Below are 24234 nucleotides of genomic sequence, written 5' to 3'. Positions count from 1 at the left end.
AGCTAATAGGATCTCATCTGGACTAGAGAGGCCAGTTATTACCATTAATTGTCTCTCACAGTAGCCAGCTCTGAGAAAGATTTTACTTGGGCAATGAGTTTAGAACAACTTTTTTACCCCTTTTTCTTTCTCACCCTCTCTCATTTTGTCTTTTTTTTTTCAATTTCCTCCCCCCCACCTTTTTTTTTAACTACTATTATTAATCCCCATTGGGCAATTATTTTTTCTGCATTTAACCTATCCTAGCTGTGTAGCTAGGAGCAGTCGGCAGCCGCTAGTGCAGCACCTGGGGACCAACTCCAGTTCTTTTTCCATTGCCTCAGTCAGGGGCACAAGACAGGAGTATTAACCCTAATAATACATGTGTTTTGATGGTTGGGGAAACTGGAGCACCCGGAGAAAACCCACCGCAGACACGGGGAGAACATGCAAACTCCACACAGAGGACGACCTGGGACGATCCCCCAAGGTTGGACAACCCTGGGGTTCAAACACAGGACCTTGTTGCTGTGAGGTGACAGCACTGACCACTGGGCCACCGTGCCGTCCTTGATCTGCATTTGGCCTTCTTTCGTTCTCTTATTTCATTTTACTGAAAGTGAGTTAAGGAGTCAAAGAGCCTCCTGCAGCCATTATAAAAGTGGCCTTAGTAAGCACATTTTGATCTAATAAGGATGCAGCCATGAAATAAGACCTCTGGCGTTTATGTTCAAACCTGAAAACAAGCACCTTAGGGAAGAATTTGTTGGACTGGGAAGCAAACCAAAAAGGGCAAACAAAAAAAAAAGAAAAAAAGATAATTTGAGTTTTAAAATATATACTGTAATCAACATGCTGAGGCCTGGTGGCTGACTTTGCACAGCACCTTATTTCTGGTGTAATGGAGCTGTCCGCTCCAACCATTGGTTTCATTTTTAAGATGGGAACAGATACACACAATCAACATGGGTAAGAGGCAGCAAACATAATTCAAGGTGTTGATGTTGTGGGGCCTGGCTTCAAAACACAACTTTTAACGGCAATTAAAAGTCAAGGTTGAAAAGCACTAAAAATAGCATGTACCGGAGGAGACCCATCAATTAAATTCACCCCCGGGGGACGGCTATAACATTTCTCTGGAGAAATGGTGGGGGCTTTGTCGGATATGCAACATAACACAAAACTAATGAGGTACACATAATACAAGGCCAGATGTAACAGCGTCATCAGAGTAGCACTTTAAAATGCTATTCTCCATAAATTAGGACTGCATAATAAATCTCACTTATGTGGCTCAGCGATACATTTTATATGTCTCCTTGTCAGACACTAAAATAAAAACAGTATTTGAAGCAACTGCATAGTGCAGCTGCCACTGTTTAAAGCCATACTGCAACCTCAGCACACATCGGTTTTATACTGTGTCAGTGATATATACTGTATAGGGTGATGACATGTGAACAAAGGACTCTACTAGAGATTACAAATACAGACTTTAGGGGATGAGTAGCATATAGTATGTCCCCCATTGTCAGGAAGTCTATCACTGCAATGTGAAATTTCTTTTCTGTAGTCTGCAGTGCTTCAGAAGATTGCTATTTATCTATAAACCATATATTTCAGGTCTTCATTGAGCAGCCCCTAAATAATAAAAGGGATGTTACAGCGTCACAAAAATGAATGTGAACTGTAAATCTTTGCCCCTCGGCAGCAAGAAATCACTAGACTCCTAAAATCCTCTTGTATTCAAACTAAACTCCCATCACACGACAAAAAATCTAACTTCTGGGTTGTCACAATACATTGAAATACACTGCAAAGGCTGTTGTTAATACAGCGTTATATTTTGATATATTCAAAATCCAATGCTTAATACATATGGCAGTATTCACAATTTTCAATTTGTCCTTTTGTATTTTGGCCAGGTCACCAAAGAAACATGCAAACATGTAGGGTGACCAGGTGCCCTGCTTTATGCGGGACTGCACAGCATTTTTATCCCTTGTCTCGTGTCCCGCATATTGACACAATGTCCAGCATTTTGATTGGCTCTAGTTTTCAAAAGTCAAACCACCGCAGGACAGACAGGTTTCTAAAATCTGGCTTTTATCCAATGGCTGTGAAGAAAGCAGGGAAAGCTGTAATCACAGGGCTGTGTTTGATGTCAATCAAACTAGGCACACATGGGTCAAATGCAGGTTAACCTGTCACCGTCTTTGCTGCCACAGGCTACACCCAGCAGGGAAAATTGCGAGTCACCACAAAATCACTGCAGATTTAGGTGGAATATGATGGACAGTAATGCCAAGGAAAGGAAATGCAGCTACAACAAAGACTTGGAAACAACTTATGACTGGTTAAAGCCAGTGCAAGGTGAGTCCCAGAGAGTTTTTTGTGAAATTTACCAGAGTTATTTTTCAGTTTAACATGGATGGAGAGGAATACGATGTGAAGCGACACGAGACATGCGAGTCTCACAAGAAACATGTGGCTCAAAAGGTGATGTGCTGATCTATGGACTCATTCCTACTGAAACCCAAAGATGATTGCCAGACAGATAAAGTAACAGCAGCAGAAATAACTGGCGTTTACCACATTGTACAGCACTCCCACTCATACAGGTCAACAGACTGTGGTAGTAAGCTAGCGCACCGATCATTTTCCCACTGGGACATTGCAAAAAAAAAAAAAAATGTCATATGGTCGTACAAAAGCAGCGTCCATAGTTACAGATGTGTTTGCACCTGCCTCTGTGGAGACTTGTTTGAGAGAATTAAAAATACCAATGGTTCAACTCTAAAGTGACAATTATTCAGTGGCTTCAGGTGCTTCTAATCATGGCACGACAAGACTTTTCCCACTGTCTGTTAGATATTGGACACCAGAATTGGGCTTGAAAAGCAAGATCCTTGACTATTATGAGTATAGCGATGAGTCATTTGCTAACATACACCGCCAGATTATGAACAAGTTAAGAGAAAATTACCTGCGACTGGATATGAAAAATATACTTAAGTTGTTCACATACTGAAAGCCTAACCTGTAACCTGCATAGTCTAGCGTGTGCTACTGAATCAACCAGAGGGCAAAGCATACTTTACAAGTTAAGGGGCACAACAGAAATGTTTAGTTTTTAATTTAGATAGACGTTATATCAACATTTTAGACTACCTCTCAGCATTAGTAATGTGTCCCACATTGTCCAACACAAACATACTCTTTGTCCCACATTTGGTTTGTTGGGCTCTGGTCACCCGACAAACATGTCAACCTGTTGGCTTTAGTCTGTGCATCAGAGTTGGTATATGCTACATATATGGGGATATATATTTGTAACTAAAACATTAGCTTTTTATGATAAGGCACTTTTCTGCAGTAGCATTTATTTTGTGTTTGCAGCTGTATGTTGGAAGGTTCAATTGCTAACCTGTATTAGCAGGTTAAGTAATGCAATTTTACCGTATTCCTCATGGAAAAGACAATGTAGCTGATTGACTAGGGAGCCAGATAAGTAAAAGCACATTAAAACAAAGTGCTAGTTAATAAAGTCTTTAAGCTATTGCCACAAATATATCATCATCTTGAACAGAATCTGGACTTATTTGCTGCATAAGCACTAGAAAAATTAACAAAGCAACCGCTGACACAATTGTAATTACTTAATTTAATTAAGTAACTAGTTACTACTACTGCAATTTAAGAGAAAGTATCTTATTAACTGGAACACATTTATTCTTTATCCAGGCAGACTTGACGTGCCTATGCTAGTTTATAATAGTAATAGTATGTGAACCCAGGACATTGATGAATTTTAGTCTCAGGTCTGTCGCCGAAGTGAAATCTGCCCCCCCCCCTTCTGATCTTCCAGCTCTTAGTGCAGCCAATGAGAAATAGTGCACCAAGGGAATGAGGGCCCTGACTGTCAACTGCTGAGATGTTTTCCACCCTGTGTTCCCCCACCCAACCACTGCTCTACCGAGCCCCCCCCCCCGGCTTTCTAAACAAGCTTCAATCCACAACCCCTGCACACGTCAGCCCAGATAAACAGGTACAACAACAGCATGTGGGGGTGATTGGCACATTGGACGTCTGATGAAAATGCCCACCCTCTCTTACTTTGGTAACCCCTGCTACACTCGTCTGCTACACAGGACAACAAGGGGAGGAAGACAGGAGTGGAGAGGGAGCAAGGAGAACAGAGCCATACAAATACAAAAAACAAAAACAAATCATAAATGTTTTTTATTTCACCAAAGACACCGAATTGTCTGACTCTATAGAGGACACGGGCCAACGTTTTACCACCTCTTAATGACATAACAAATAGGACAGTGTTTGTTTTACTGCAAGCGCTTGGAGGATTTGCGTTGGCTGTCGTGTAGCATATTAAATCTATTCATCCCTATGAACTTTACTCCTCTACGACCATAAAATAGTTTTTGACATCAAATTTTACGTTATGCCACAGAATTTACCTTGCTCCCTAGGAATTCCAACAATCTAAAAGACATGAGGCAGCTTAAAACAAAAAAAGTGAAGTTGTTATGAGGAAGTGTTATACAGGCATGCATTATCTACAAACTCAGTCCATGGCAGCTTGATCTATGCCATGTGGAGTCCAATTATTTGTCATTATTAATGGATCATGCAGTTTCAATCATGTTAAACAAGGGCGAGAAAACACTTCAGCATTGAATTGCAATGCAATTTATTCTAAGTCTATAATAAATTAGACTCTACTCCATTTTATACTGAAAGCTCAATTTCGCAAATGTTCACTGGCATGATGGCATTATCATTTAATTTTTCATCTATACGCTTAAGTTAATACGCTTCCCCATTTTTTTCTCTCTCCTTTCTGTTACTTCTAAGAGGCGAGGGCTGCTACTCTCTGGTCGAGCCAGAAGAATCATATCTTCTCTTTCTTAGTGATGAAATAAATGGATGAACCAATTGTGAAAATGTAAAGGAGGCAAGCTGGTGTTTCACTGGAGGGCATTAAAGCCATGATTTGATTCATTTGGTCAATGGAACTTCCTGAAGTTTAAAAAAAGTGAGAGCTAACCAAAACGGCATTTTTCATTTTAGATTTGTCATGGCAGACAATGGATTACATTGTGCCAGTCAGGCCTTGGTCACACTTGTTCTTCAATATAGCCTCTGTCATTGGAATGCACTGACCGTAACACAATTTGGTGCTCCAACACTCGATATTGGGATTTCCTATTGCCACAGAATTCTACAATAAGCAACCCTTTCTATCCTTGGTATGCATGAGATTATGCTCACTTTCTTTGCATTTAAAATAATTTGTAGTGACATTAGGCCCTGCCAAAGGTTTATAACATGTTAGGTCAGCTGAGACGGCACATATGTCCCTGCATATTGTGCGCCACGATACAACTGCAGTGACTGTGGGTGGAAGGATGTGGGTCCAACCACAGATATAAAAACATATGTCACATTGGCCACTGTGGTATTATGGCAGCGGTATGTCGATTTGGCCACCATATTGGGGAGGTCAAAGTGCGCGTTCAAACAAATGGATGCATGTTGAGAGAAGTAGACGTCCCAAAGAAATCTGCTGTTAACTCACTGAATGTTCAACCAGTTTTCATGCAGTTTGGATTGTTATACATGTAAGATATTTTGTTTGCATAATATAGGATACAGCGTTAAATCAAAATTGATAGTTTCCTTCCGAAAAGCTATAAATTCATTTCAGAAAAAAAATTTGCTCACCTAGATTATGCAATATATTCATTTCAAATGCAGCAATAACTCCATTTCCAGTTATTAACGGGAGCAGCTGAAAGTAGTAGTAGTTACTGTTTTGTAAGGAGGTCTTATTATCACAACTGTAGGAGGATATAAATACATGCATTAAAAATATGTCACTCACATATCTGTAAGACTAAATCTCATTTATTCTTACAAATAAAAGAGTTTGGATCACTTTGTCAAGTCTCTTTCAAGACCTGAATAGGCAAACAATTCATTAGGGACATTATGGAGGCTTTAGTCTATGACTATGTAAAGCGACGTCATATGAATTCTACAAAAAAAAGCTTTATTGGTACATTCACTCAATCTGTTATAAATGTTTTTACAAGAGTGTCAATATTTGTTTGAGATCCAGGAGTCAATAGCGAGGATATGGTCACATGTAGGAGAACACAGAAGAATATTTGGGCTGTAAAGCAGCTCCATTTAGAGTCAAAGTAGCTTTGGAAAAACTAAATTCTTCTCCATATCACACTTTTTCCATGACATCTTCTGTTCTAATGAACAGAAGTTCTTTTCTGGTACAGGGAGTGCTGGCTACTGCAAGACAGTGCTAAAAATAAAAATAAATAAATAATTGTATTAACATTTTTTATTTGGAGTTAAATAATTGGTTGTTTGTTTTTCAAAATATGACTTATTTTACATTCTTTGTTTACATAAATTTACATTTCTAAATTACGATCATCAATTTCAGCTTAAACTATTGACTATTTTAAAGATTGAGAGTAGCTATGGTAATATGACTAAAAGTAGTATTGGTGGTAATGGTAGCGACAGGACACAGAAAACAATTAAGGGGCTGAAGTGATCCGTTAAGATGAATACCCCTGAAATAAAATGGTTTTACAGAGCTTTTTATCTACAACTACAACCCATGGTCTTTGCTTTCATTGTGTCTTGTATTAGAGGAGAATGCTGCACAAGCTTATGGCATTTTTCTACAAGCCCAACCACAAAGTTGACCTTTCCAATATGTCGGCTGCATAGATGCATCTGAAATCGCGGGCAGGGCATCTATGTTTTTATATCTGTGGGCCTGACAACATAGTCAGCCCTGGTGTGTGTATGTATTCCTGCAAACATTCAGCGATGCACACTGGGAATTTCATTCTGTTTGTAAAAGCAGACCTCTGATTACATTTCATTTTGGGGGGGGGGGATTTTATATCTTTATCAGATAGTGAAAGTGTAGTGGAAATGTGGGAGAGATGGGTATGAAAATCGCCAGCTGGAATCAAACCGGCAACAGTTGCGACCATGTGGCATGTGCTGTAACCATTCGGCTACAGAGGCACTCTGCTCTGATCACATTTCTGATACAGCTTCAGCCCCTTCTGCATCGCCACCATACCCGCCTCTGTGCTGCTATGGTTGTGTCTTAGAGTGGCAGTTGCACTCTTACGATTTGAAAACCAACTGCACTGGGGCCTAGGAATGAATATGGGTATACTTCAGGTATAGTTCAGTTATGTGTTTCTGCTGTGCATGTACAGGCCAGGTGCCTGTACGTGCACAGCGGAAACACATAATTCATTTGGGAAGTGGCGAGTATTGGGCCAGATGTCCTACTTGCCAAAAGGAATGCGAAGCGGTGCGGTGGCCTCTCGCTTCCTGGTGTAGTGATCGCCACGGGTCCAACAGGACCTTAGCATATAGCCGCTCCTATGCAAATGTGTCCGCAGCAGCCCCTTCTCATGGTACCTCCTGTTTTCACAAAGTCTGCTGCCGGGGCGACCGGGTTCCCAGCGGTATAACCGGGTGGGTCGATTGGATTCGTTAGCCTTGGTTAGCAGCCAATCTAGGAGGACAACTCTGATTTCAAACTGGGGTAGGTGAAGCTCGTTAGCCTGTCAGGCAGTTCATCTAGGAGAAGGCAAACTCTGATTTAAAACCTCCGCTGCCTTGCAGGTATACTCGTCTACGGGAAAGGCTTCGAGAAGAAACCCTGAGGAAAAATCAGCATCCGTCTCCATTGCCAGTCGTCTCGCTAGTCTTGCCAATGGTAGTAGGTGGTCTCAGATGACAGAGTGGGGTTGATGATGTGCAACTCTTCCTCACTTTAATCATTGCGCAAGCCATCAGTCATCCATCACAGGATGACTAGATGGTCCTCATCACTGCGACAGACGAATAACAACAGGCGCCTGATTGAGTCTAGACTATTCAGAGTTTTGAATGCAATGAGAGCTCGACCACCTCATGGAGTGGCTTGGTTGATCCGATTACATCCCTGACATTATTGGATGTCTATCGGTGTTTTGACACCATAATTGTAAATGCATAATTATGCAGCACAAGATCAAAATTTTCAGTGGACGATGTACATCATAATTGTGCTCTCACTTAGCGTCACATTGCTATGATGCTAAGTGAGGCACAGTGCCTTGAAATTCCGTTTAGCACACCAAGTTCAACTTAACTGAACTTTAAACTCCTAATAGCTGACAAGTGTAACCTAGGCCTTTGTGTTTTCTTACCTTATTTAACTGATGTTGTGTCTGCAGAGTAAAACAGCCTATACTGAGGTGGGGTGGAGTAGCTGTGTTTAATGGGGACTATTGTGTGCATCTCAAATGCTTGTCAGTTCTTGAGGTAAAATGGGACAGTCGGCGCAGAATCAATAAAAACAATAACACTAAAGAGCCATTATCTTTGATGAATGCTAACGAATGCTTCCATTTTATGGAACGCAGGTACTTTTAAAAAGAGCGAGGGTGCTCTTACTGTCATGGGCATTGTCAGGAAAAAAAAAGGTTTTCAGCATAATTAACATTCTCATGAGAGTTCTGGGGTGTCTTTGGATGTGCTGCCCCCACATTTCCATTTACAGCTTGAGTATAGAATAGTGTTGTATAAGGTTATAAGGTTGCCTTTTCATGTTGTTACAGCAAGAGCCCTAATTGCTAGTTATACTCTGAAAACATCAGTCTCTTTCAAGAAAAACATTAAAGGAACATTTCACTACTCATGTGATCTGGGACAAATCTATCGCTGTATAGGCCTTTGGATTGATTTGTTAAAGAACATCAAAATAGCAATAGCAATTTATATCTGTAAAAAGCCTAAATTATATACATAAATAGGTTGGCATGTATGTTGGTATAAAGTTATGCAGAGATAGACAGATAGATAGACCGTCCGTCCGTCCGTCCGTCAGACAGACAGACAGACAGACAGACAGACAGACAGACAGACAGACAGACAGACAGACAGACAGACAGACAGACAGACAGACAGACAGACAGACAGACAGACAGACAGACAGACAGACAGACAGACAGACAGACAGACAGACAGACAGACAGACAGACAGACAGACAGACAGACAGACAGATAGATAGATAGATAGATAGATAGATAGATAGATAGATAGATAGATAGATAGATAGATAGATAGATAGATAGATAGATAGATAGATAGATAGATAAGTGTGATACTTACAGTAGACATCCACTCTGATAGACTTAATAGCAGGAGAGCCCAGACCATTCTCAGCCTTGCAATAGTAGCGACCTCCTTGGGTTCTCTGGATCTTGGCAATGTGCAAAGTCTCATTGAACACACTGGAATCCTGGAACCGATCCGACACGCTGCCGGCTGTCTTGGTCCATCGGATCTGTTAGGGTAAAAAAAAAGAAAAGACAGTTGGTAAATAAACCAACAAATACCATGTGGATCCAATGATACTTCTGATTGTTCACATCCATGTCTCAGTGAGTATGCATGGTACTAATTAGCAGGATCAAATACAGCTTTTTTAGCATCAAGCTTTAGAGAACACAGAATAAAAAATAGAGTTATAGCATTCCTTTGCGCTGTGCTCTTTACAGTGTTTTGTCACTGCTGCACCCAACAACTTCAGTTCAATTTCGAACTAAAACTGTGCCAAAACTGTTGTCATGTTTGAAAACATCACAACGTCATAGGTAAAGGATTGCTAAGGCAATCCTCATTTAAATTCCTCCTCTCTTCTGTTCAACATAAGATTGAACTCCTTGTTGCTCTCTCAGCTTGAGTACCTTTCACGAAATGATGAGACCTGGTTAGCCTATGGCATCAGGGTGTAATGAAAGGTGAAATAGTGTTACTCTCCAACATGAGGTTGTAATTGACTCTCCATCATGTCTCTCTCCTGCTCTCATTAAAGCATACGACATGAACAGGTACTGTGACAACTCTGGCCTGGGGGCCACAGCAACGAAACCACGGAGCATGGAGCTCTATTCAATCCTTCATCCTAAGTAAGCTGCAGATGGACTGACTGGCTTTGTCTGCAGAGCCTTGCATATCTCTGTCTCAGCGAGGGAGGCTATGAATTGGAATTCAATATCGCCACATTGGATGATGATAGCATCGTCTTGGATACTGATAGCATCCTATTTTGTAGAGATACCATCAAATTGAGCAGGACTATCATTGCGCGGGGGGATAGGGTCTGGGTGCTATCTCAGTAGATTGTTGTCACATTGGCTGTGGGGTTTTACCCATGTTCAGCTTTTACCTTAGGTTACATTTGTTTGGAGTTTGGTCATTTTCGAAAGTGAGATGAGACAGGAGAGCGAAAGTCGAAGGGACGATTGGTTAAAAGCTGATGACTGTATCATATTATAGAGGATTCTTGGAGCTTTAGGCTAGAGGCAGCAGAGAAGTCACAATGAAGTTGGAGTTTATCATAGCCTTTCTGTCTCTGTCTAGCCTTGGGGGGTTGCTGTACAGAATGGTAGAAAGAATCTACGTAAATTACCTGAAACTTGGAGACTGTGTTTTGTACTTCTCCTTTTCATCCACCTCCAAATCGAAATAAAAAAAAATGTCCGTGTCTGTGACTACATGGTTCTCCCGTGCCATCCTTTATAACTATATAATTATAAGTTTATTATAACGGCATTTAATTGTATATATTAACACTTAAAATAAATATATCCAAATTAATAAGAGTGCAAAGAATTGTCTTTAGGTGACGTTTTTCAAATTCATCAAGTGATATCTGAAAACATTTATGGGGGGGGGCAAACTCAACAAGGAATAGTTGGCAAAGCCCTATCTAAGGCCTTATTATAACAGCTAGGGACAGCATGAGTTCAGCAAAACAAGTCCCGAAGTTGAATAAGTTATGAGCTAAATTAGATTGAGCAAAGTTTTAGAAATCTCTGTTACTCTCCAACAGTGTTTCAGATCCCTCATGCAAATACAAAGTGAGCTGGCTTATGGCGACCTCAGCAGAATTCAATATTCAGCTTATACCCCCATTCATTTCCTCTGCCTTTTGTGTAAAGAGCTTTGAGTTTTAGGAAAGCGCTGTATCAATAAGTGCATTGTTAGAGTGACACTAAGAAGTGGGTATTCAAATACCCTTCACATTTTCAAAGAGAAAGTGCTCCTATTCGATTCACATGGTGGTAGACCACATTATCAGTGAGCTTTCAACTCTCACTGTACCCTGAAGCTATTTTCATTTCTCCCTTGCTTCGACTTTTTACTTCTGAACACCTCCGTCCACAGGGGGAGTCTTGAAGTGTGCCTGGTGAGAACAGTTTGACCCTCTTCAGTCTCCTTAGTGCAATGCAAACACTCTTGATCTGAGAGGAGCTGGTGGATTTGAACAGCAAGATAATTGCTCCTCCTAGTCAACTGACAGTCTAGGTAAGTATTTTGGCTATTTTTAGTCTTATCATCTCATTCTGTTGAACACATCCAAATGAGACATGAAAGGATAGGTTAGGAAGTTATCAATTTTTTAGAGATTACAGCCATTTTGTCCTTATCATTATAATTTCCTCTCCATAACTTGGTGACTGCTTGCACATATCATTGTCTTAAAATTACCAGCTGTTTTCACAGTTTTAGTATGCAAGTTCAAATGTTACAAATGCAGCCTTGTTTTATTTCATCTCAAATTATTTCTTACCTCTCTATGCAGTGTCTAATAGACAGGTCAGAAGTTCACATTTATCATACCTTGCATCAAGGAAAGCATTAAAAATACTGAAACCATTCAGTTCCCTGGAAAAAGGCAAAGTCATTATAATGATAATGCCTTTCCCTGGAAAAAGTGAGGGGCATCCCGATACAAAGATAAATATTTGCTTACATGGATGGTAGAACCTTGCCAAGATTTGTATCCAACTGAAAATCCCAGCAGCGTTTGACAACACACGTGCGGCGATGCCACAGCAAGAGCTTAATTAAAATGTGCAGTGTCTGTTGTTATGCAGGGATCATATGCCAGAGCACGCATCTTCTGTGAATCTCCCATAATGCCTGCTGTGACGTTCCCATCTCCTAACTACAGACTGGTTTATAATTGCTCGCCGTCTTTTCTTTTAGGCACTGGTGGGGGTCTGTGCTGCTCAGTGGCGCAGCCAAGTGTGGCCAAGCATGACAATCAAGCGATCAAAGGAAGCAAAAGGGGTCCAAATTACACACTGTGAGTGCACACCCTCCATAGGTCTAGTATATTAGAAAATACTATCCTATCTCAGAAAAAAAGGTGACATAGATGAAATACAAAAGGCAATTTTTCCAATCATAACTAGGCATGAATCAAAGAGAACTACATACTAGCATATGCAGCTGATGTCACTGTTAGGGTTAGCCAGTTCTGTTTTGGAACTGCTTCAGTCGGTGAAATGTCCAGATTCAATAAGCACTGAGTAAAAACGAATCTCTGAGCCAATCCTTTCCCCCACATACTATCTGGAGCCCTGCTCTGTATCTGCCCTCAGTTGCTGTGGCAAAATGTGGAAGGCTGTTTCATCTCTGGTTTTGTGGATGCAGTTCAACAAGCGATGTTGTCATCTAGGTACACCCACACCACAGGCCTAGTTTGGGCTACTTTTTATACTACTCAAATGCACCCACTACAAGGTGTAGGTCCATTTCACAAAGATAACCAAAATGACAGGGAAATGGAAGAATTGGTCCAAGGTCCTCACAAGCAAAGTATGAACCACTAGTCCCCTGCTCAAACATTTGTTGGTGCAGTGTCACATAAGACTCAAAAGTGCTGGATCTCCAACACAAGGTTAAGTGCTTCCCAACCTGCAGCCAGATCATCTTCAGGTAAACTGGTGCTATGCTAGCTAGCCAACATAGCAAAGTCAGTGACATAGTCAGTGTTATTGACTAAATTATATTTGTTATTTGCATTTCTTTTTCTCTGCACATCACATAAATCTCAGCATCTCAGGCAACATCTGCTCCTGTTCAGACTACCAGTATCAGTGCCAGTGACAGCATGGTATAAATCTGTTGTGGTTGTTCAACATTGAAAAAAATATTTAATCATGAATACTGAGTGCAATAATGTTTTTAATGACTACCTAAGAATGTGGTTATTATATCATATCATGAAGGCAAGCCATCACATGACTCTCCCAAATGTACTAGCACTAAGTCCGCACACCCAAGATGGACTGCATACTGTACGTCAATCTGTCTGTGTAAATGAAAATATACCTAGGCCTTGAGTGATCTTATTTGTACTAACTGACCTATAACTCTGTGGATGGAATGTGGCCCAGGTGACAATTGAAACAAAAAAAAGGATGTTCGCTATGTGGTGTTACTGGCTGTTGGACATTGGTACTTAAACAAGTCAGTGTGGACAGGATGGTTGGAGGCCAAGGGATTTATCACTGAGGAGACACAGGGGCAGAAAGCTTCATCATCAGGGACTCTATATCCACTCTATCAAAGGCTACAGAATAGTGAGCCAAACTACATGAAGAGATACATTTCTGTATAGTCGAACTCTACAACAAGTACTCCAAATGTGGAAGGTTAAAAAAGAAGAGAGACACATCGATAGAACAAAATAAAGAGAGTGTGAGTCGATGATTAATGCAGGGAAGAGAGACAGAGAATGTGAGTGTGACAGAGCGAGAGAGAGAGAGAGAGAGAGAGAGAGAGAGAGAGAGAGAGAGAGAGAGAGAGAGAGAGAGAGAGAGAGAGAGAGAGAGAGAGAGTCTGACACCACTGAGACTCAACACACTATATGTCCATCATCATGTTTTGAATAGTCAGATCTCTCAAATCCTTCCTGTGCCCTTGGAAATTTACGTGGATGGGAATGTGGCTACACAAAACCCCATGACCTGCTAGGTACAAACACATCCAATCTCCCTTGACAGTCCATAGTAACACATGCCAGCCCCACAGCCTGGGAGCGGAAAAAGCACACAATATATGTTGTACACTTGACTGACAGGTACATATATTTATTTGACAAAGAAATTGGAGCACCGCTGGTGTTGACGTGAGTTTATGTGCATGTGTGTGCGGTTTAGGATTTTATTATTAGAAAGCCTCTGCTTTTTTCTCCCAGGCGGGCGGTCGGATGTGCACAGGGCTGACAGAGAGACCCACTGTGAAGGAAATGCTGCCTGGTTGGAGAGAATCCAGAGACTCCATCAGTGGGAAGGCCTGAGGGGAGTCTGGGTAATTTAAAGAGTGTGCGTATTGATAGACATGCAAAGAATTAAATGCTGGTGAAACTGCCAACCACGGCCCCATTTAGACTGTGGATAGCCCTTTGTGGTGCTGATGTTATACTTGGCATAACACGTCTTAGTCGTTGTATTATCATGGGGGCTGCGGTGACTGAGGGAATGAGACTGGAGGTCCGAACCCCATACTGGTGAAAAATAACCCTTTTGTGATTTTGCTAAAATGAAATGAAACCATTTACAAGGACTGAGAAGAATGATTTTCCCCCTGTGATAACGTGGCCTAGATGGTGAAAGTGGTTTCAGTCCAAAACTGCAGAGTTAAGGAAGGTCAACTTGTAAGGAAGAAAAAAAAGAAAAAAAAACAGATAAAGAAAGGAACTACAACACTGTTTAAAAAATTGACCTAACCAAGAGGTTTAACTTCTTCCTTAATCAAAAACAGGAATGTTGAACTAAAGCAAAATGAACAAAATGAACTTTGGAACAGATATGCTATTCCAAAATGAAGAAGTTAAAGGTAGAATGAGTAGGATTTGTCGGTTACGGTTTGTAAACAACATTCCAAGTTGGCCCCTCCTCCCCGGCTCAGCGACACCAGAAGGACACGCCCCCCCCCCCCCCCGACTACAGTTTCTAGAACACATCCCAGCCAGTGTACAGGCCAACTTCACGTTGCTCTTCGTTCCCATCCTCTCCTTCAGTGCTTACCAGCGGGTGAAAGCCAACCCCAGATTCACTCTCGTTTTGGAACGAGCTTTGTCCGCTTGGCATTTCATCTCACTATATTTGCGTAGTTTCATCGCTGTGTGTGCCATTGACGTAGCTTCCTCTTGGATGTGTGCTTACGATCTCGGTCTAGCACCTGGTCGCTACATTTTTGTCGAGTCCCTCGGCCAAAAGGTTAACACCCAGAAACATCCCATGCACAGCAAAATAAGAAAATACAGGCAGAGGAGAGAGACAGCGTCACACATGCCGAGTGGGTCATAAGTGATGAATGAGAGGGATTATTTTTGTATGAGTCTATCCATTGATTTTTTAGGAAAACCCTACTTGTTCTAACTTTAAGTTAAACTAGAATGCAAAACTTTCAGGAACAAGACCAATATTGTGGGCTGGCGACACTGAAGATTAATATTTTATTGTAATAGGAAAGAAAAGAACAGTAATTATTAACTTGCAAGTTTTTCCCTGATGAGGTCACACACCCTTGTGTCTTCACATCACAAAAGCAGCCTTAGGTCTGCCGTCACCCGAGATAAACTCCTCGGCTCCCTAAACACTCAGAATGAGTATGCACTGCCCCCAGTCCCATGCCACTACCAGAGGGGAGCAAGCTGACACACCCAAAGTCCAGAGAGACACAGCTGAGACCGTCTCTGCCGGGGGATCTGACTGGCTCTGATAATGACTCGGTTTCAAAGGAAATCCTGCTTCTCCCGCCACAGTCATGCATGTCTTTGATCCCCCCCCCCAATATTCTAATTAGGAGGAAAGACAGAGACGATGAGTGTGGAGTTGTCGCCCCTGACGATAAGAAGATGAATGGTGTCTAAACCTCTTACTAATTTAAAAGGCCTCACCTTTTCATTTGAAATATATAAATCGATGTGGCTCCTCGCTTTAGCTTCTAAATGGGAAGCGTGCAAACTAATGGGTCTGTTTATTGATCAAAAGGAGAATAATATTCATCTGTATGAATTAACTCAGTTCTGTCCTGAGATGCTGCTGATCGGATACTTCCAAATTTATTTGTGTTATCCACCAAACTGGAAACGGCATGTTCAAAAGATTGGAGTACAGGGTTCCTGCTAGATATTATGAGAATAAATTGTGATTGTCAGTCAGCTCATTTGTGTTGGAGATGGTATTCATATCAGCATGTATCAAGTTATTTAGAGTTGCTTCCTAGGTACCTAGGTTTTCCTTTACTGCCGGTGATGTTGGAGCCCCACACTCTCTAACCTCTGACTCCATCCACAAACCATTTATTTAAAGTTTCATTAAAGTGTATTTCACATTACTGGTATTCTCCTCGACCCATCTTTCTATTTCCATTGTCAGACAACTTTACAGCCAAAAAATGTTGTGACTGGATTTAGGGTCGCTTATCCTCTGTCAGTGGTATTGCATCAAGATGAAATTGAAATAATAACGAGACTCTACTGCCTACAATTTTGCACAAAACGAGGCCTGAAATGAAGGGAGAATTATTTGAAAATTAGTTTTGGTTTGATGTTATACTTACCAAACAGTTGTGACGAACCTACCCTATGATTATCGTAATCATAATATTTTCCGTATCACCCAGCAGTAGTTTAAACCGTTGTGAGACAGGTTATATTCTCTTTACTGATGATGTGATGTTGCATGAGTAAATCTGTATTATCATTCAGAATAGTGAGATCCACTCCGACACAGGCCAGGCCAATACAATACTTCTTTGATTACTTATTTAGCATTTTTTTTGTAGTTTAAGGCAATTGGCTATTCATGGCTATTGACTGTGTCTTGAAAAATCCCCACCGTATGTGAAACTGAAGTCAAATGTAGCATTTATTGTAAGACTAACAGGAAAGTTGGTACATTTTTAATGGAAGAAGAGGAAAACTGAATTTTAACACTGCGGCGAATGGCGGAGCATCCTTACAACTGTCTGTATTCCCCCTTGATTTCTGTCTTTTGCTGGTAGTATAAAAAAAGGTGTGTAGATGCTGGCTTGTTCTCTTCTCTTGCAGTGGGTGAGAGAGGCCTAAAATGTAAGTGTTATAAAGAGCTAATCAAGGGCTTCTTACCTCCAGAGAGTTCGAAGCCTTTAATTTGTTGAGAACACACTATATAAGAAGTGAGTATGAAAAATCCTCCTTGTTGAAATGCTGAGGAGAAGCTCGGCTCTCTGGTGCTTTCACATCACCAGGGATCCTTTCTACAAGGGCCTTTTTCGTTCCAATTCACAACATGTTAACTTGGCAGAAATTTTGGCTGTTTTGTTTTCGCGTTCTCATTAGACATGGCAGCTTTCATTATGAAATGCGGGTACAAAATGCACCCTAAACCGTCAATAATTGAAGGATTAAACTTTTAAGCTGATTTAGTGCAGAGGTACGTGGCATACACCTCAATAATGGTGATACAAAATCTAGACAGAGGGAGAGAGAGAGGGGGAGGAAGACAGAGAGAAACGGTTGGACCGAAAGGCAGATTTTCGCAAAAGTACTTAGCATTCCACTAAATGACACTAGACACCAATACATATTCAATAGAACTATTAGAACAGAGAGCGAGAATGACAGAGAGATAGAGGCAAAGAGAGAGAGAGAGAGAGCAAGCGAAAAACAAGAACTGTCAAAGAGATACAGAAAGATAATTTAGTCAAAGGTACATGGCGTGCTACTCAGTAACACAAAATCTAAAGAGAGCTACAGAACAAAAAAAAGGAGATTTCAATCTAAAATCATTTCATTCTGCAGCAGTCCGTGAGCTTACCTGTGGTCGCGGGTGCCCTGTGACAAGGCAGGTAAGCTCTAGGGTCTCTCCCTCTCGGATGGTGTAGACCCTCTCCGTGTGCCTCTCCTCCTCCACATTACAGGCATGCCCTGAGTGTACAATGCGCACGGCTGGGGGTGCTGCAGAAGAAAAAGCATATAACACGTTACCATACACCTCCAATACTTTCTGAAGGTGTAATTACATCCCCACAACAGATGACTACTGACTGAGGGTTACTGACTAAAAGATGGGGTCTCTATGAAAGCTTTGTAGCAAAGTTTTTATAAGAGCTTGTGCAAAGCACAGAAATAATCAGAGGTATTAGTAGAGAGGGAATATATTTATCGTAGCTAAGCCTTTTGAACATTATTTGTTTTCTAATAGCGTTTAGCTTTGATTTACCTAGACCCAGGTAAATCCACACTGATTTGCAGCATAGCAGGAGCAACAATGGTCGAGGGGCCGTACCGAGGGGTCATATGTTAATTTCTTAATCAATTTCTGGCAATTCAGTCCAATATTTGACCTAGTTACCCACCTACTATTATATATTTTGCACCACAACTTGGCTCAAACAGATTTTTCCAGAAACTAGATTTGTTTTTCTGAGAATTACTGTGGCTTGTGAATAACTGACATTATGTTGGAGGCAGTAAACAATCAATATTGTCCTTCTCTGCCTAGGGAATTGCAATGACACCCAAAATGAGTCTTAACTCAATTAGACAGAGTGTGCACAACAAGCAATTCAATTGCAGTGTCAACCACGACCCATCGTAAACAATGGATGCTGGGCTAAAAAATAAGCAACTGCCCCCCCCCCCCACACACACACACACACACACATTGCCATTCTGTCTCTAAACATTCTGTGCTGGCCTCCTTGTACTCTTCATTCAAAACAGGATGCAGCTGTCTGTCTGCTGTCGTAATTACAGCACAGGTGTGTGGTGTTTTTACTCTTCCGCTCGATCGAACCTGCTTATGGCTTTGAGGACTGATGGAGCTCAGGGTTCACCCTCTATCCAACCCAGTTTACTCCACCCACTCCTAGATATACACAACGCTAGGGGGAAAAGGTGGGTGTAGGAGACATCACAGCAGGTAAATAACCCAGAGCTTGCAGCAGTGCTTGTAGGTGGTGTCAGTTCTGGTGATCTGCAAAAAACCTGGGCTGAGTTCGAACACTGAATCCAAATGTGCACCCTCCGGACTTGCGGACTGAGCCCTCGTGGACCTCAGTCGTATGTACTGTGACATGTTCACCGTCACGGCAAGACTGCACAGCTATAAGCTGCTGACAAGCCTCAAGTCTGTTTCACTCATTGCTGTGGACACGTTCGAGCAACAACTACAATCATGTACACGATGATCACTGCATCACTTGCCTATGTTATCGTTATACTCCTTACACAATACCAGAGGCCGAGGGAAGTTGTACCCTGTATCTCCTTTTAAGGTTCTCCCATTTCTTTTTGGCTTGCTCACTCAACACAAGACCATTTAGCATCATTTCACTGAGAATTTTTCTGGGAAGAATCCACAATAAAACAAGATGTAATTGTACAGAAATGGTTCTTTAATTTTCTTGTGATATGCATAATGAAACATGTGCCACTAAGTCGTTCACAGCTTTTATAGGGTAGGCTGCAATGATAAACGATAAAATCATTACATATATAGTCTGTCTACTACTACGTTTGGCTGCTCCCGTTAACGGTCGCCACAGTGGACCATCCGTTTCCATTTCTTCCTGTCTTCTGCGTCTTCCTCTGTCACACCAGCCACCTTCATGTCTTCCCTCACCACGTCCATAAACCTCCTCTTTGGTCTTCCTCCTTTCCTCTTTCCTGGCAGCTCCATATTCAGCATCCTTCTCCCAATATACCCAGCATCTCTCCTCCACACATGTCCAAGCCATCTCAATCTTGCCTCTCTCGCTTTGTCTCCAAACCGTACAACCTGAGCTCTCTCTCTAATATAATCATCCCTAATCATGTCCTTCTTCGTCACTCCCAGTGAAAATCTTAGCATCTTCAACTCTGCCACCTCCAGCTCCGCCTCCTGTCTTTTCGTCAGTGCTACTGTCTCCAAACCATATAACATAGCTGGTCTCACAACGATCTTGTAAACCTGCCCTTTCACTCTTGCTGGTACCCTTCTGTTGCAAATCACTCCTGACACTCTTCTCCACCCACTCCATCCTGCCTGCACTCTCTTCTTCACCTCTCTACTGCACTCCCCGTTATTTTGGACAGTTGACCCCAAGTATTTAAACTCATATTACATATATAGTAATCTATATTTCTACATATTTCTGTATCATGGTGTGGTTGGATGTTATTTCTGGCCTATGTGATTCAAGCAACGTTTTAATACAGTAATTGTTTTAAACATTCATACGTTTGTTCTGGGTTTTTTGGGGGGGTTTTTTTTAGTCAGCAATCATCACAACATCGCATCCATATTGCAATGAATCGTGGGTAATTAAATCAGTGAAATCTGGTGAAGTCTGCACCCCAAGCAGACTCTCTAGAAGTATGCACAAAGTCTGCTTGAGGCCCCTTGTGGACTGGATGAATTGTGGATTTAGACAGCCCTCAGCACTCACAGACTTCCAGGGAACGCACCTGGGCCGCCCGCAAAGTCCACAAGTGCGATGAAGTCCGGGCACTTGGATTCAGTCAAATAGTTTTGTTTGCTTAGGAAGGTTCCTAACTGAGTGAAATGACCTGGAAGTCTCTAAGTGGCAGCCATGATAAGAGCTGGTCTAATTCTCTAAATGCTAAGTGGAAAGGTGCTTGAGTGCATCCTTTCTTATCTCCTTTAACATAGGGTACACTGGGCCATCCTTTACAAAAGGAAAAGGGATAGTGCTGTCCCACAATTCCTTGCGGCAGCAGCATTTAAAGTGACACTATTTGGCCGTTCACGAAAACAAACAATAAACATGGATAAGAAGGGACAGAGATCATCATGTATCGTTGCTTATTAAGCATTTTCCACATTACGCCATAACTTGCCAAAATTTTTTCAATTTTCAACAATGTGTAAAACCTGTAAGCGAACTATGAATATTACGCTGCTGTTGTAAAATAATGAAAGTGAAGTTAACGTAACCTATGCTCAGTTTGCATCAGTTATTCCTTCATTTTGAGCATTGTTGTATTGTCATCCTTTAGGAATATCATTAATTAATTTTCAGTCACAGATGCTGAAACCCTCGCCTTAATAAAAGCAAGGGTTAAACGTGATCATCTCATCAGCGGGTAGAGAAACGCAGCCAAATCAGGCTGGAGAATATAATATAAGGACATTTGTGGGTTTAAATATTGTTATTATAAATGGGTAGGGCAAATTAAGCTGATTCAGACCTCCAGGTAGGCGGTGAAGGAAATCGGGCTGGAGAGGCAGGTGGCTGCCATGCAGGCCTCCAACAAGTGGGACAATTTAAAACCAAATACAAGGTAAAGCAAATCATATGGCTGGGCACTCTGGTGCATAGGGAAAGCCGATCAAAAAATAAATAAATACTACGTGATGTAAACCAGGTTATGGTATTCATATGTGTAGGGTTTTATTTTGCTTAGGTATTGCTATCAGTTGTACTATTATACATGCAAGCAACGTAGTGTTATGTTGTGGCCAATGTGTATGTAAATATGACCCCCTCCAGACTGTGTGCTGGTGTAGGCTGTTATAATGTGTAGTAGAGCAGTGTCACCTTCCATTGCGGTTTGTATCTATGTCCAACAGATGACAGCAGACTAAAGCAAGCACAATAAACATGATTTTGTGACAGTCATCACCTTGGTGGTATTCACTTAATTTGGGTACCCAGGGGCAAAATCATAAATCGGCACCTGTGCTGTTTGTGGATATTGTGTTGTACAGTTAAAACAGGCTTACATTGGCTAACCCAGCCTTCTATATTGAAATGTTATGTGCCTATTAATTACTTATCTCTACATTTACATAATCAGCTTTTCAACATTTGAGGTGGAGGCAATTATGAGTAGCCACAAAGTTGAATGGCTAGTAACAGATAGACAATTCCATTATTGGTCACTGTGTATTCCCCTCAACCACCCTTCCAGTTACATTCTGTTATTAGGAATTAAAGAACCCCCCCCTTCCACCACCACCACAGGCACAGACAGTGGTGAGGCAACAGTTGCAGCTCCATATCCCCCATTTTGCTCTATACATCTAATACTTTCCATCTGCCCTTTAATAAGCCACTAATTGAAGTTAGGCTCATTGGGATACATACTACTCAGCTGGGTAGATGGGTTATTGGCCACTCACTGAGTGCAGTAGTGTTGGGCCCTTGATTATCTGATAGATTATTTTCACGCAATCATACTCACTGGGATCCATGTCGATAAATATGAGTGGACACGAGGGTGAACGTGAGCAACCATTCTCAATGTGACGACTGTTTCGTTTCACTTCTGTGACTGGTAGCCTTTTTTTCTTTTCTTTTTTGTTTGTATTTCAATTCCGACCTTGGTAATGAAGTAATATTTTTCACAGGGTGGTCCACGTTTATATAGTCTACATTAAACAACACATTAAGAATGCACGGGGCGAAGTATTGAAAGATACGCTTGTAGCAGTTTATCTTCGGAAGATTGTAGTTTCACTACGACAGACCCACGTCAACAACATCATCGTATGATTACGTGGACCAAGTGCAGTCAGATTCTCTTAGCACCGTGGGTGTCTTTTCCTAAGTCCATATGAATTCTCCTTCACATCCTTCCTTGACCTCGGGACGTTTTCCATCGTGGTCAAGGAAAAGTGGTTAGGAAAGGGCACAGGGCATAATTCTCTTGACTGTTTCACCACAGGGCTGGTTGCCTGTAGCCGATTTTTGACAGTGATAGCCTTTGTTGAGTGCTCACCTTCCCAAGTTTTATGATAGGCTGAGAGGTTTGAGATGAGCAGATTTCTGGAGAGAATGCTGGATCTCATTGAGAGGTCAGGTATCACAAAGGAGGATGTATGGACTGTAATGTACCTTGGCCTCTGGCTGATTAGCTTCTGGTGTGGGCCTCTCCTGGTCGACCTCACCCTAGCTGCAGAGCAGAGGCAACAGAGTTTCCCACAGCCATACTCGAGTCCTACCTCCTTCCAGTCTGCAAAGGCTAATGAGCATAGCCACACTCCACACTGGCATTGCACGGTTTCCATCGCTGCACATTAACCACTTGTCCCCTCCCTGCAGCCAATGATGTTTGTCTGAATCATGCTTTCCCTCAGCTTGTTAGCTTAATTCGCCTTAGTGACTACAGTATGCAGCCTGCCTAAATTCTGCCCCGATTAATGAGGGCTGAGATTGACACTAACTGGCAAATGCTAACTGGTTTACAGCATTGTCAAGTAGTCTCTCTCTCTCTCTCTCTCTCTCTCTCTCTCTCTCTCTCTCTCTCTCTCTCTCTCTCTCTCTCTCTCTCCATTAGGGGCTGAATCCACTAGTGGAGAATTCCATAGGGGGGGGATAAAGGCTGGAGAAATAGACCCAGTATAAAGGCTCTTCACGCAAGGCTGCCACTTAAAACAAAGGAGGCTCAGAAACCAGACCCCAGGCCACCAAGCAAACATAGTGCTAATGCAATTCATTCCAATAAGCCAGTATCTCTGTAGCACACTATCAGTCCTGGAGGAAAGTACGGAAGCACTAGTAATTAATAATCTTCTACCACTATTGCCGTTACTATAATGACTACAAAGATACCCACAAACACCCACAGGCACCAGTCCACCCACACACAAATACATACATGTAAAACAGACACCATTGGACTAACACCCAAAAAAGTAAATAAACTTTCTCACATCAACAGAAATAAGGCCACAAGCTTTGTTGCACACAAAAAGGATCACAGCAAAGATTTCTTTCTTCCAGCCATATAAATATTGTTCTCTAAAATCAATCTGCCTACTGTCAAGACCAAAATCACAGTGGTCCACAATTTCCTGTTTGCTCAGCTTTCATAAAAGCCACTCATGCATCTATTCTCAGTAACTATTCACACTGGATGAAGAAGAGGTACCTAACTAGAGGTAATGACACATCTACGCTGGGGGAAAATTGGGTTGGGCTTGCATGAAGTGAGTTGTCATGGCAATGAAAAGCCTGCAATAAAAGGTATCCTGGTAGGGAGGATAGTGGTAACAGGCAGCAAGCAGCTCTGAATGCATCACTAAAACAGCAGGTTAGACACAGCAGATCAAATTCATTATCATCTTAACCATATCTAACACAAGTCCATTAAATGAGCTAGAACATTGGTTTGTATATCAGATGCCTTCAAAAAAGCATTAATAAACAAAAACACATAGGGTCAGAGACATAAGCAAGTAAGGACTTGGTGACTTGCATGGAGGACTTGCATTCAGTAGACATACGTCATGTGTCCACCAGAGGCCTGTAAAAAAGCACCTACTGTATTTTAGTATTGTTTTCTAAGGACAGGTTGCGCTTTGAGCACTGTCAACTTAATGCTGGGACTTGACCTTTTA

General features: G+C 41.6%; 1 protein-coding gene across 1 annotated transcript in view; it reads right to left on the bottom strand.

The window, feature by feature from the left end:
• Positions 1-22902, bottom strand: part of LOC130124836 (MAM domain-containing glycosylphosphatidylinositol anchor protein 2-like) — a 199167-nt gene extending 176265 nt beyond the window's left edge. Inside the window, exons 1-3 of the mRNA XM_056294184.1 lie at positions 22614-22902; positions 17704-17843; positions 9209-9383 (exon numbers count right to left, since the gene is read on the bottom strand). Of these exons, the coding sequence (XP_056150159.1) occupies positions 9209-9383; positions 17704-17843; positions 22614-22902 (604 nt within the window). The remainder of the gene's footprint in view (positions 1-9208; positions 9384-17703; positions 17844-22613) is intronic.
• Positions 22903-24234: the final 1332 nt, after the last annotated feature.

Source organism: Lampris incognitus, chromosome 15 (assembly GCF_029633865.1).
Source record: "Lampris incognitus isolate fLamInc1 chromosome 15, fLamInc1.hap2, whole genome shotgun sequence".
Lineage (NCBI taxonomy): Eukaryota > Metazoa > Chordata > Actinopteri > Lampriformes > Lampridae > Lampris > Lampris incognitus.
The sequence above is the reverse complement of the archived record's forward strand: the minus strand, read 5'-3'. Positions and strand labels throughout refer to the sequence as shown.